Source organism: Calidris pugnax, unplaced genomic scaffold, assembly GCF_001431845.1.
Source record: "Calidris pugnax isolate Ruff unplaced genomic scaffold, ASM143184v1 scaffold20, whole genome shotgun sequence".
NCBI classification, from domain to species: domain Eukaryota; kingdom Metazoa; phylum Chordata; class Aves; order Charadriiformes; family Scolopacidae; genus Calidris; species Calidris pugnax.
This window is the reverse complement of record NW_015094510.1, coordinates 11,930,002-11,944,056: the sequence shown is the minus strand read 5'-3', so window position 1 is coordinate 11,944,056 and position 14,055 is coordinate 11,930,002. Positions and strand designations below refer to the sequence as shown.

The following is a 14,055-nucleotide window of genomic DNA, read 5'->3' as shown; positions in this document are numbered from 1 at the left end:
TACTGGTTGTACCTCTCACGTCAAAGGTGGCTGACTGTAGTGATCTGATCTAGCAAAAAGTTAACAGCAGCTCCGAAAAGCAACATATTAATTTGAGATTTATGTCTTAAAAATGGAAGCTGATCTTGTCTTTGTATGTAGCACGACTTTGTGCACAATAGGTAGAATTTTGTGTGTTTTGATGGTCAGGTGAAGCAGGGGGAAAACTGTGCCACAATGAAAACTGTTTAACAGGAGGAAGATACCTTTTAGAGATGCTGTTTGGATTTTCTTTTTTTAAACTTCTTTCCAGAAGAGGGAGCCAAAATGTAAAGGCTGGAGTAAGTTTGCTCTTTGGAAGTTGCCTGTGTGCAGTTATCCTCTAGCTCAGGGTGTGTAATACCATCATGGTCCCTTCTTAAAAGGAAAAAAGGCATAAAAACTTGAAATGAATGACTAAATATGTTTGAAACAAAACTATCTGATCTGTCTCTGTCCAGAAAATGCAGCAGGAAACTATAAATGCACAAATAGTGCAAATAGTATAAGAATTTCTAATGTTTTAAAATGGTTCTTTGTGCACAATCAGCTTTGCTTTCTTTTCCCTCTTCTGTTCAGTCTCTCAGTGTATTTGGGATTCCAGGGGAATATTCTGCCATGATCTGTTGGAAACGTGTGGAACATGAGCAGTTCCTCTAGGTCTTCTCCTGTGTTGTAGGTGATTCTCAGAGTTTTCTTCTCCTCAGACCTAGAAGAGGAACGTGAGGACGAGTATGTGCTTTTTAGCACGTGTACTCATGAACTTGAAGGAAACTTGAGCTTTCTCTTTTTCTTCCCCTCTACTCTTGCATCTACAAATAGTCTGGGCACAATTACTGTGAGTTTTCGGTTTTCAGTGGTTTGGCTTTTTGCAGCAATTTAAGGCCATTTGAAAAAGTGGTAAAAAGTACTTTCTTTGATCTCAAATTCAAGGACGGTTCTGGGGTAAAGTTGTGTCACAGACAGGGGAGGCGTTAGAAATCCTCAGCCTCTTTTACAGAACATTTTATAGTTGACATTTGTTACTTAATAGAGATGTCTGAGGTAGAAGCACGCTCTGAGCAGCTTCATGCCAGGAATATGGTAGTGTGCATCAGTGGAGTGTTTCTTTTCCTCAGACCAACATTTCGCCTTGCAAACTCTGGGAAGAGGCAAAGAGTGAAACTGATTCACACAGTCTTGGCCTGTCCTCAGAGTCTCTATTCAGAGGCAAATGTACACAAATAGATAAACAGAGGAACACATTTATTTTAGCTGAAGTTGGTTCTTACGGTTGCAATCTGATCCTTCAAAGATGCTTTCTCATTTAGGATATTTTCATTAAATTGCTCGCAGACACTTGAATGCAGACTTCCCTGCTCTCACGTACTTGTTTTCTCTGTGATGCTTTCATCCAGATTCATATCTCCTGTATATGTTCTGGAGTGTTTTCTGTAAATTATAAACTGATATTTAAGATATGAGTTGGATAATTTTTCTGAAATTTCTTGTGTCTCTTAGGCAGGGCTAGTTGGAGCAATTTCCTGGCTAGACTGTAAAGAAACTTCCCCAATGATTGGCATGATATTTACCTGGCTCAAAATAAGTTTGGTTGGGTTTTTTTCCTCTTTTTTTTTAATGAATGTAGATGGGTGTGGGGCATATTTAAACTTGTAAATATTCTGAGAACTATATTTTAAACAAGCATAGAAGTCAGTGCCCGTGCATTATATAAATACATAAAGGAAATCTCTGCATTAGGGGTTTTTCCTGTCTTAAGAGAAGACAGATTTAAGAACAATTGCAATAGCAATGGTTTGCAGTGAGGATGGGCATTAGGATACCAAAGTGATCTGTATTGCTAGCTCATTCTCTGAAATTCAAAATTTTAACAAGTGGTTGCTGTGTAATATCAGGGAGAAGGAAAGTTTGACCTCTTTGCACTCGATTCTCCACAGAACATTGCTGACAAAGAAGCTGAAAGGTGCACATTAAATCCCTTCTGTTGCAATATATTCGCTACTGAATAAACTTCTTAATGTTCATTTATTTGTGATAACACTGTAGAGTTATTTTAGTCTCGGTATATTTTGTTTAAAGTTATGGACTGAAGACCTTGGAATTCAGAATATAAGCAATGTATGAAAGGTCTTTGAATAACTAGAATCCCAAAACTGTATGTGCATATGATCTTCGAGGTAAGTTTGAATAGGTCATACATTTTTAGAAGATAGTGCTATTTTGTCTTACTCTTAAATTTAAATTACAAAATACATGAGATGATTGCAAAATTGCAACTCTAAGCACTTAAAATTTACAGCTCGGACAAAGAACTCAGTAGTTCAGTGAATAACCAAGTAGTTGACTAGAAATCCTGAATTCTCATTTTCATGTCTTTGATATAGCAAAACATTGCAATTTAAAAGGGTATTTTTTGATGCATCTTAAAATTAATGGCTGAACTACTGCTTAAGCTTTGCCAGTTCTGATTTCCTTCATCCATCTGATTGGAGCTTGACACAAATTTGCCAGTGTTAAGTGAACTTTCCCTTAGTGTGGACTGTGAAATATAAAGCACGGTAGAAATTAGGAAAAAAAATGATGAAACTTGTCAGTGTGTACCAGAATCTTCTTTTAGGGAGGAAGATAAAAATTCTTTCCCTTGTTTAATGTTCTCAGTTAAACTGGCAATGTCTGTCCTGGAATGTAAGTTCAAATTAAATGTAGTTCATCAAAGATTTAGACTTTTTAACAGTAGACTTCTACCTAGAAAATGAATGTTGGCTAACTAGCATTGTATTTATCTGTAGCTAAGGGGAGAAGTTCTTTCTTAAAACTAGATTAAATGCTCCTTTATGCCAGTTATCTTAAGGTAAGGGGGTTTTGTGTTCTTGTACTACCGATGAAATAGTTCAGAATAGCTTCTGAGCATAACACTGTGGCATCTTGTCTGATAACTAGCACTTGGATTAAACTGCAAACAAACTTGAGTAAATCTCTGATGGATTTTAAACAATCGGTTACTTCTATGACTAGAAAATTCTGTGACTAGAAACTTCTCTCTATCCTCTCACTGTGGATGGAATTTCTTCTAGATGATGAATCCCCCATTTGACCCTCTTCTTAGAGGAGTGGGTTTCTCCTAAGATGGTATTTCAAATGAATTCTGCGTGAATTATTCTGTCAAAATTCCATGTTTCTTTTCCTTTTTTGCTTTGCTTACTTTGAGTCCAGGAACTTAAAAATTACAACAGAAGGTGGATTATTTCTGCGTTGGAAGTTTTCATACATCTGGAGTACTTGTGTCCTGTTTGGGGCTTCCTGGTGCAAGAAGGGCACTAACATGGGCAAGTCCTCACAGAGGGCTACCAAGGTGGTCAGGTGGCTGCAAGATATGAGCTACAAGGAGAGGCTGAGGAATTAAGCTTGTCCTTAAGTGGCATGCCAAGCATTTAATTTGCGATGAAATTTTCCTGTCTTTTATTCTGAAGTTGGTGTGAGGCACACAGGCATACATTTTATGAAATATAAATGTTAAATCAAAGTAGTTGGCGAAGTGTTGATGTATTCCTCTTGCCTGAGTACTGAATTTTTTTTTTCAAAGGAGAGGAAAAAGCTAACATATCTAACTAATGTGTTAGATATGACACAAATGTCCATGCTGATGTGTCACTTGTCTGTGTGATAGCTATCACTATCTGCTTTAAAATGTTCATTAAAATGCATTTATTGCCATTTGCGCACGTAATTGGGACTCACAAACTTGTTTCTCCTCAGATCAAATAAAGCTCTCAAGTTGAAGAAATATGTGCCTTCACAAGCAGAATTTTATAGCTTTATATTTTTGGAAAATGTGGTTGTATAATGGTATACTGCTAATGATTTCCCTAGTTTTGCTCCTGCCTGCCACTTTGCCTAATGAGTAGCTTCAATTGAAGTGGATGGAGTAGATGGGGAGAGGTTTAATCATGTCATAAATACATTCTGTCTCAATTCTTCAGCTGTCTATACTTCTAGCTTGGCAGGGTTGAAATGGTTGAGATTTAAGAAATCTGCATCTTGTACTGGGAATTAGTTTGTAGCGTTTCCTTTTCCTTAGGGATGTTTGTCATCTAGTACCAGCTTAGGGACAGTTTGAGAGAGGAAAATGTAAGAACTAGCAGATTAAAAAAGGAGAGGGGGATTACTGGAGCAGCAAAAATAAAGATCTTCCTTTTTTTTCCTTCTTTTGATGCGTGGGCAGAGTACTCTGATGAACAGCCAAAGGTTCTTTATAAAGGTTCTTTGAGGAGGGTTGTGTTCTGAGAAGAAAAAAGTCCATGTTTAGTAGCTCACATCAAGCAATGTGTTGCACTAGAGGTCATTCTTGGGGTGGATGAAATAGTCTGTATTTGAGATATTCAAAGATACTGGTGGAAAGCCTGAAGTGTTAAGGGTAAGAGGAGATAGTGAAGGAAGAAACAAACAGAAGAGAAATTGAAGTATGGGGTTGAGCAGTCTCAGTATCAAACATTTACTCTCTCTTTTTTTTTTTTTAATAGATCATATAGGGGAATATACTAATAAGCAGAGTATAAAATCTTAAAATTAGGGCTGCCTCAACTTAAATGTGCAACTGAATTGATAATACAGTTTCCTTAGATTGAGACGAGTTTTATAGGAAGAAGAGGAGAGACAAGTTGTTTTAAATTAATACTCAGGTTTCACTTACAACTAATTAGTGCCTTTGCAAATGGCTAATTTACTTCAATGTTGACTCAGGAGATCCAAATCCATTAGAAAAAAAAAAAAACAAACCACAACCCAGCCCTGATAGTTCTGGCACACGTGGAACTATGTGTTTGTCTTATATGTAGATACACAAATATTTTAACTTCCTTAAGGTAATTGCAGAGCATTAGATTTATGTGTGTAGGTGTTCAAAAATGAGGTTGTAATTTCCAATCAGAAGAGTCCAGTGAAGGAACCTTTGCTGGCTTCTTTAGTTCTACTGAAGCCTAATCACTGGCACAGTTTGAATGCTTCATTTGCATAGGTTCAGCAGAAATCTCTGCATCCTTACAGATTGCAATATTAAACCCTGGAATACAGGCCTCCTTTAGGGACAGTAGGTTGAGCAACTAGAGTAAGACCGTGTTTTATTTGGTTATTTTTGGTTCTGTGACTTGCAGTATTTTAAAATCTGATACCCTGATGCTTAATTTGTTACTTGTAAAAAGACTGGAAATCCAACAGACGCGGGGAGTGGGAAGTCAGATACGTGTGGGGGCTGGGCGTAGAGACTTACTGAAACTCTCCCCTGCCTTGAAGGGCATTCCAGGCCTCATTTCTTACACTTTTTGTTGTTATCAGTTAGCACAAGTTAGTGGTGGAAAATAAGTATTTAAACTTGTCTAGGGAAATGTAGCTTCCCCAGGGGGAAAAAAAAAAAAAAGTACAAAAAGAAGCAATCACCATTGAATATTCCGATTCTTAAAATGCAGCACGATGGCAAACATGGAAGCTTTGAAAGTGAGATGAGCTCATTTCTTTATTTTTGTAAGGTATCTCAGCCTGTTGCTTACCAGTGACTGATGTGAAGAATGAATTAAATAAAGTTCAGATTTCGGATCAACATGATGCCGTGCAAGGAGCGTGCTGTGAGGATCCCCGGGGTTGGCTTTCACAGTGGTGCCTTTGTTCTTGGGTCTGCAGGGATCCCCAGGTTATAGTGGCTTGAGGTAGAAGGAAGAACTTGCTTCTGCTGAGCTGTTCACAAATAAGGAACTGCTGAAGTTTAGCGAGCACCGATTTCAGTTAATTAATAGCATCATACGGACTTTGTGACATTTTCTTAAGTGAATTTGTTGTTTGCAGTGACATTAGACAGTCCTTGTTTTGCAGACATTGTTTTGCAACTTTGTAGCCCTGTAACCAAAGGATAAGGTTAATTACGAAAAAACATTTCAATGTGGTTGTCTAAGGGGATTATGTGTAGCTGTGAATAGGGCATGACATACTTCACTTAATTTTGTTTCTCCTATGATAATTGCAACCATATCCATTTTTAATTGCCAGTTTTGTCAATGAATACTAGACAGTTTTCTCCGTAGCAGTGTGTGTTCATTGAACCAAATGAGTACAGCTTCTGAATTTCTCCAGTGGGAAGAGCTGCATAGTCCCAGGATGTTTCTCTGGTTTATGTACTGCACATAAAATAAGAATTTTTTTGGTGGATGAAATGTAAACCTAGATAAAGTTGGATTTTGTGGTCCTTCGAAAGAACTATTTAATTATTAGAGCTGACTGGCAAGAAAGGGGTGCTTGAAAGATAATACCTTGGTGCCTGGCAGCGTAGAGATGTTGGGGCCAATCGTTAACTTTTGGGATACCATAATTTACAAAAAGAACCAAGTGAATACTAAGCAAAAGCAAATAAGTGGTACTAAACAAAAGAGTAAAAGTCTGCTACGAGAGCTCTGCAGCCACACAAGAGCTTAGTTGACCTGTGACTTGAAGTCACGTAACTTCATCTTGTGAAGTAGGTAAATTTTGTAAAAATGCAGGCTTCATATTCGAGTCTGTGTTTCTGAAAGAAAATTGATTTTCCTATTGCTACAGGATCCAACTCATTCAAGCCTGTTTGGCAGAACTCTTTGCCATCTGGATTAATTTCTTCTGTGTCTTGTGTTTTACAGATTGAGATAAAGATGAAGAAGCCAGAGGCTGTAAGATGGGAGAAGCTGGAGGGGCAGGGAGATTCTCCTAAGTTAAAGCAATTTACACCAGGTTTGTTCTCTGAACTATTAAGTATTAAATAGCTTATTTGTATTAAATTACTTGCAGTTATTAATGATATTTTTTGTGTTAATTACTGTTAGTAAAATCACAGCTTCATGTTTACAATGAAAAGCTTAACAGTCTTGTTTTTACTGCCAAGAATTGACAGGAAAAGTCTGCAGGGCATTACTAAAACTTAGGTATTAAATTTAGTCATAACTTCCATTAATCTGATGGATTGTTAAGGATGTACACTCATCATTAATTCCTCTGGGCTTATCTCTTTGGCTGTGTTGGTCACCGTTTTGCAGTTCTGTGCATTGTTACGCCTCTATTGTTGCTTAATAATTAATTACTATTTACTTCAGTATTTCATCTCTCTTGAAAAGTAATACTTTTGCAGTTTTTCAAGACAGATTAGCAGTTTATCCTTGAGAGAATTTGAACTTCCTGTTTTATTGATTTCAGATATCTTTTCAAATTTAAAATTTAGCTCAAAATTTAGCTCTAGGCTGCTCGCTGCCTTTTTTTTTTTTTATTATTACTGTCAGTCAATATCATCTTCCTTGTTTTGACTTTAATTATTTGTGTTGCTATTATGCAGCACTATGTTGGATAACTAAATTATGTAACTCTTTACTTAAATGTAAACTTTTGCAGCTGCTGAATGTCATCTCTGGCATTTTTTAGTTGCCTGTGTTTTTGTTACTGCGATGTTTATATCAATAAGGAAGAATCTATTTGCATTTCCAGATTCACATTCTGTTATTGTATGTGATTCATCATATACATATATATGTGTGTGTGTTCTTGGCTGCTCTGAAAGTCATGAGAAAATACTTAGGTAACTACCACTTCTGTTTTCAGATACCCAGCACTTATATCCATCATCCTCTCACTATACGAGGAACTGGGACAAACTGGTAGTTGAAATCAAAGAAGAGGAGAAGAATGAGAAGTTAGAAGGAGATGCTGCTTTAAATAAACTCTTCCAGCAAATTTATTCAGATGGTACAGATGAAGTGAAACGTGCCATGAACAAATCGTTTGTAAGTCTTCATTCTTTTTCTCTGAAGAAACGTGTAACTGCACGCTGAAACAATTTACTGAGCTTTTGCATGAACCAGGGAGCCTCTGGCTACCAAAACCTTGGGCCTATAATGAATGGCAGTGATTCTGTCAGAGGTATTGGTATAACGAGTCTCGCTGAAAGCTACGATGTTGTACGCTAACGAATGTGACTCTTTAAGTCCCAGGTTTGTGCCTCGGTGAAGCTCATGCTTTGTCAATGGTCTCTTTGTTTCAGTCAGTGTTATCAGAGGAAATACAGTTTTTGGCTCATCCAAAGCTTGAAGAGTTGCCCTGAGTGAAAGGATCAAATTCCTTTTAATTGTTTCTGTCTGGTTCCTTTTATTTGTAGTTCTTAAATGCAAGAACCTGACTGACTTTTTAAAAGCTTCTAGTCGATGAAGTAACGTATCGTTCTGTCCAGTACTGATAAAAGTGTTGTTGGGCTGAAGATTATTGAATGATGGCTTAGTCAGATTTTAGTCTATATATACACAGAATCTGTGTAACCTGCTTCTACGTGAAGCTAAATTCTTCGCTTTTCTTCAGAATTTCTTAATCTGCTATAAGAAATGTGGCTTTTATCTTGCTAGAATTCTTCTAGCAAACTAAACAAGCTTTCTCTTGTATTGCAGATGGAGTCTGGAGGCACAGTTCTGAGCACCAACTGGTCTGATGTTGGTAAAAGGAAGGTTGAAGTAAATCCTCCTGATGACATGGAATGGAAAAAATTCTAATCCTGTTTTTAATCTTTTACCATCTCTGTGTTGCCATAGTCATGTACTGACCACTGTGTGTGGACATAGCGTTCTTGGATTCAAAGCACTGAATGTTCCCTTGGAAACAGGAATTGTCTTTGCATTTTGCGTGCTTTAGGAATTCCTTCATCTGCAGATGTTAAAGATATACTCAAGAGTTGGAACCCTGTTTTCATCATCTCTGTCTAATTTTTGGAAATTGAGTCAATCACAGTCTAAATTTTCTACCGCCTTTATCAGCTCTGCTCTCTGGGGATGGGATGATCTCTCATGGGCTGGTCAGGATTTATTGCCTTACGCCCAATATTTCTGTTCAATAACTTATTAGATCTTGGCAACTTTGGGTAAAAACACTTTTCAACAACAGTGTTAAAATTGTTTGCTCTTTAACTCTGCTAAATAAAAGTGTAAATATAACTTTTTCTATACAGAATCCGCTATCTCAGTTGCTGAAGAACTGAGAAATGTAAGAAATAGTCTCTGAGCTTGGATACAAGTCTGTAGAGCCCATAGATGCTCAAAAGCCATCTGGAAATGGTCCTGGACACCTGGTTTTAGGTGGCCCAGCTTGAGCAGGGAGGGTTGGACAAGATGACTTCCAGAGGTCCTTTCCAACCCTCAACCATTCTGTGATTCTGTGAAGGGAATATGAACTTAGAAAGTTGTGGTAAACACGCCTGGTCCACACGCCGCTGTCTCTTGGGAGTTCAGAGAGATCCATGAATATCCTGTGACTTCTAGAAAACCCTGTGAATGGCAAGTGTTGGCAGCCCCCTGAAAGCCACTTCTTGCCTTGCTTAACCATTGGATGCTGCTTTGACACGCTGAAACAATTTACTGAGCTTTTGCATGAACCAGGGAGCCTCTGGCTACCAAAACCTTGGGCCTATAATGAATGGCGCTTCATTTCATTTTTGGTAATCTTGTTTTTCAAGGAGGGAATCACTTTTCGATGGGGGATCACACATGTAGGTAAGGATGTGGATACACTACTTTAAAAAAAAAAAAAAGCAAGTGGCAGGTGTAGGAGCAAAACTTGCATTCAGTGAAGAGGATGAGATTTCTACTCTTGTGGCAGACACAAAATTTCTACTTACGGAATCCTTCCACCTGGGTGATAGGTTGAACTGCGCTCACACGTGATCGAAGGGAGAAAGTCAGTTGTGGCTGGAAATTTCTACAGAGAAGTGGGTCCTCTGCCTGTCTTCTATACTCAAAAAAGGAGGGATTTATTGCAATTGCGTGACATCAAAGATAGCAAGCAGTTGCTTTAAGTTCTGTTATTTCAGAATATTGGAAACTGTTTACATCTTTTAGAAAAGCGCCCATGTCTCCTTGTTTCCTTCAGTTCAGCTTTTCCATCATGATGAAATTTTAAGTAACAGTAGAAGAAATGTAAGAAATAGTCTCTGAGCTTGGATACAAGTCTGTAGAGCCCATAGATGCTCAAAAGCCATCTGGAAATGGTCCTGGACACCTGGTTTTAGGTGGCCCAGCTTGAGCAGGGAGGGTTGGACAAGATGACTTCCAGAGGTCCTTTCCAACCCTCAACCATTCTGTGATTCTGTGAAGGGAATATGAACTTAGAAAGTTGTGGTAAACACGCCTGGTCCACACGCCGCTGTCTCTTGGGAGTTCAGAGAGATCCATGAATATCCTGTGACTTCTAGAAAACCCTGTGAATGGCAAGTGTTGGCAGCCCCCTGAAAGCCACTTCTTGCCTTGCTTAACCATTGGATGCTGCTTTGAGTTTGCTACTTCTCCTTGCCTCCCTAGCTACCTAGGCTTTTCCAGATTGTTTGTTCTGTCTGTTTTCTTTGTATTTGGTTTGTTATTTTACTACAGGGAAAATGTGATTAGCTTGATAAAATATAAAGGCTATTAGAACAGGTGTTTTAATAGGACAAGTGAAGTCTGCAGCTGTTACAGTAATAAATGTATGTGAAAGATGATTGAAAACTGAGGAGGAGGAGGAAAGGATGTATCCTGTTCCTCCTGAGAACTAGGAGTCTTAAGTTTTGGAGTGATGTTTGGGGAAGTGCAGTGGGTTTTTTTCTCCTAGTATTGTTACTATGCCTCTGCAGTATATAGAATCATAGAATTGCCCAGGCCGGAAGGGACCTCCAAAGGTCATCTAGTCCGACCCCCCCACAGTCAGCAGGGACACCCCCAACTAGACCAGGTTGCCCAGGGCCTCGTCGAGCCTCTCCTTGAATATCTCCAGGGATGGGGCCTCAACCACCTCCCTGGGCAACCTGTTCCAGTGCTCCACCACCCTCACAGTGAAGAACTTTCTCCTAATCTCCAGTCTAAATCTGTTCCCCTCCAGCTTGAAGCCATTTCCCCTCGTCCTGTCACTACAGGCCTTTCTAAACGGGCTCTCCCCAGCCTTCCTGTAGGCTCCCTTCAGGTACTGGAAGGCTGCTATTAGGTCTCCCCGGAGCCTCCTCTTCTGCAGGCTGAACAACCCCAGCTCCCTCAGCCTGTCCTCGTAGCAGAGGTGCTCCATCCCCCTGATCATCCTTGTGGTCCTCCTCTGGACCCTCTCCATCGGGTCCATGTCCTTCTTATATTGAGGGCTCCAGACCTGCACACAATACTCCAGGTGAGGTCTCACCAGAGCAAAGTGGCAGAATCACCTCTCTGGACCTGCTGGCAACACTTCTATTGATGCAGCCCAGGATGCGATTGGCCTTCTGGGCTGCAGCTGCACACTGCCTGCTCATGTCCAGCTTCTCATCCACGATAGGAATATCCACGATAGATAGGAAGACCTTAAGATCTCACAGATGTTAAAAAGAGAGCTTGTTCTGGGATATATGTCATATCTGCAAACTACAGAATGTCATACTTGGCAGCTGCAGACTATGAGTACAGTCCTGACACGGCGGGAGGGAGATGGGTTGGATTTAGGAAGGTTTTTGTGTGCCTTTACCTCTTCGCTCCTACTGAGCAACGTCTGCTTCTTGGAAGGGTTTCTCCAAGGGAAGAAGTACTTGGGGCATATTTCAGTGGAGGTTTGTTAGCTTCAGTGGGGAATTTCTTGCCCTTTGGAGAATTCCGAGTCGCTGGTTGCTCAGTGTCTAGAGCCCTTGCCATCCCTATGGGATGCTAACATTGAAGCTGACTTCATTTGGAACAGGGACTGGCACTCGATTCTCCTGGATAAGTGCTTTGCTGCTTTTTATTTATGCTCTGAAAGGCATTTCTTCCTTTCTAATGTAGAGAGAAGACAAATGTCTGAGTGCTTCACTTTGTCACAAAATTGGGTTCTTGTCTGGCGGCCAGCCCTGCTTTAGAAATGTCACTCAGAGCACTTAGCAGCTCTTACCAAAGACTTGCTATGGGAAAAGTCTGGATAAAAATCTCTTAAATAGAAATGAAAAAGTAATTTGAGGATGTTTTCTGCCAGTCAGGTTGTTCTTACTTACTGAAGAGAAGGCAGTAGGGGTTCCTCTGGCTACTTTCACTTGCAGAAGGACCATGGGACTATGTCGTCAGATAAGCACAGTGTGTTCTTGCATTAAGTGGGGACTGTTTCACTGCTTCAGGACTCCATTCACTTGGCTTAAGGCAAAGAGTAAAATGAAATGCATTGCTGCTTATGGACTCCTGAGGGATGTGTAATGCAAATGTAATGCTTTAGCTTCGGGCTAAAACTTGTAGCAATCAAGTGGTGGACCTCCCTGTCCATCTCTATCCTGCGAGCCAAGTTGGCGGGTCTAAACGTAATTCCAGGGTGTTTCTGAGCACTGAGATAATCTATGCACGTTCCACCTTAGAACTTAGGTGGACTGGTAATGGGCAGCCCTTGTTGTCTTATGGGGGGAGGAATTGAGGGGGAGGTTGGGGAAAAGGTTGTTTTTTGTTTTTTTTTTCTGGTGGGAAGGGATTGGATTAAAGCAGCAGGCAAAATTTCCCTGTAAAGTTGGTGTGAAGGTGCTTCATGAACTTTGTGAGCAGTGTATGTTTTGTTCTTGGCAAAACACAGGCATGGAATGGTTCCAGAAGCTGTAGGTCAAGAAGAAGCTAGCAGGGAGCTTGGAGGTTGAACAGAGGCTGTGAAGGCACAAACTTGAGTATAAGAAGTTCCACCTAAACATGAGGAGGAACTTCTTTACTGTGAGAGTGGTAGAGCACTGGAACAGGCTGCCCAGAGAGGTGGTGGAGTCTCCTTCTCTGGAGACATTCAAAACCCACCTGGACAAGATCCTGTGCAACCTGCTCTAGGTAGACCCACTCTGGTGGGGGGGTTGGACTTGATGATCTCCAGAGGTCCCTTCCAACCCCATGTGATTCTATGAAGCCTATGGGTGACAAAGGAAATTTCCTTTGGGACTAGAGAGGGTGAGTGGAATTTGTGGCAGGACTGGCAATGAGTTGGCTGGAGGCAGAGGACAGGGGATGATGTTTTAATTGTGTTAAAACATTTCTTGAGAGTTGATTTTGGGGTGTTTTTTTTTCCCTAAGCCACCTGGTCGTCTGTAGGTAGAACTGCCTACAAGACCCAGACAATTTTCACCTCAGTGCTCTGATTTGTAGACTTGGTGCGGATATGGGAATGGGACAGCAAGAGGGAATAGTAGCTTTCCCATTTAATATCCCAGATGGGATTACTCTCTGCTACTGTTTTGGGGGTCGTAGAAGCTGCCTGTCTGCTGTAGCTTTGGGCTGCCTCGCTCTTCTTCAGTGTACGTGCAGCGTTTGTAAAAGATCAGTTGAGCCTCTCAGAAGCAGGAGATGGTGGTGCTGCTGGTTCACTCTGATTTTTGCCCTTTCTGAGCAGAGATTCTGTTCCACCCCGATGTGCCAATCAACAATCTGTTCTTTGCCAACTGTAGTTTTATGCTTCTCTACATCTTTTTTTTTTTTTTTTTCCTTTTTTTTTTTTTTCCCCCACTGCGTGGAACAAGCGATCAGTCTGTTCTCCACTGAAGCTTACTTGGAATTTATTCGTACTGCAGCAGGGGTGAAGTGTTACATGGAAGGCAGGAGACAGATCTCCCCACCTTCCATGCCCCCCAGCTGCATCTTACTTTCTCAAGTGTAGATAAAAGTGGAGGATGATTCCCATATCAAAAAGGACAAAAGAGAGAGAGTGGGGTTCACTCCGTGTTGGGAGGTGGAGAGAAAGGGGGCTGGAGATGCAGAAGAGAGACTCCTCCTGCCTTCCCATCACTGGCTTCCAGGCTTTCTAACCCTATGGCTTTGTGGGCTGTTTTCCTTCTCTCTTCCAGCAGCCTGTATTTATCTCCTTTTTCTGCTTTCATCTGCTCTGCCGCCCTAATCCTCCTAGTAAGCAATCACATGGGTAATTAAGTTTAAGGACAATAGTAGAATTATGGTGCTCTAACATCCACCCACCTGTGGTTGGGACACACTGTTGGTGACAAGCCCATCCCTCTTTCTTCCCTCCTCTCCTAAATTGTGACCAAAGGAAGGTTTTGAACCGATTTTTGCTAGCGCGGGGTTG

At 40.5% G+C, this 14,055-nt stretch overlaps 1 protein-coding gene across 1 annotated transcript in view; it reads left to right on the top strand.

The window, feature by feature from the left end:
* Positions 1–9,008, top strand: part of SUGT1 (SGT1 homolog, MIS12 kinetochore complex assembly cochaperone) — a 29,655-nt gene extending 20,647 nt beyond the window's left edge. The window contains exons 10-12 of the mRNA XM_014965937.1: positions 6,675–6,765; positions 7,624–7,805; positions 8,460–9,008. Of these exons, the coding sequence (XP_014821423.1) occupies positions 6,675–6,765; positions 7,624–7,805; positions 8,460–8,561 (375 nt within the window). The 3' untranslated portion in view covers positions 8,562–9,008. The remainder of the gene's footprint in view (positions 1–6,674; positions 6,766–7,623; positions 7,806–8,459) is intronic.
* Positions 9,009–14,055: the final 5,047 nt, after the last annotated feature.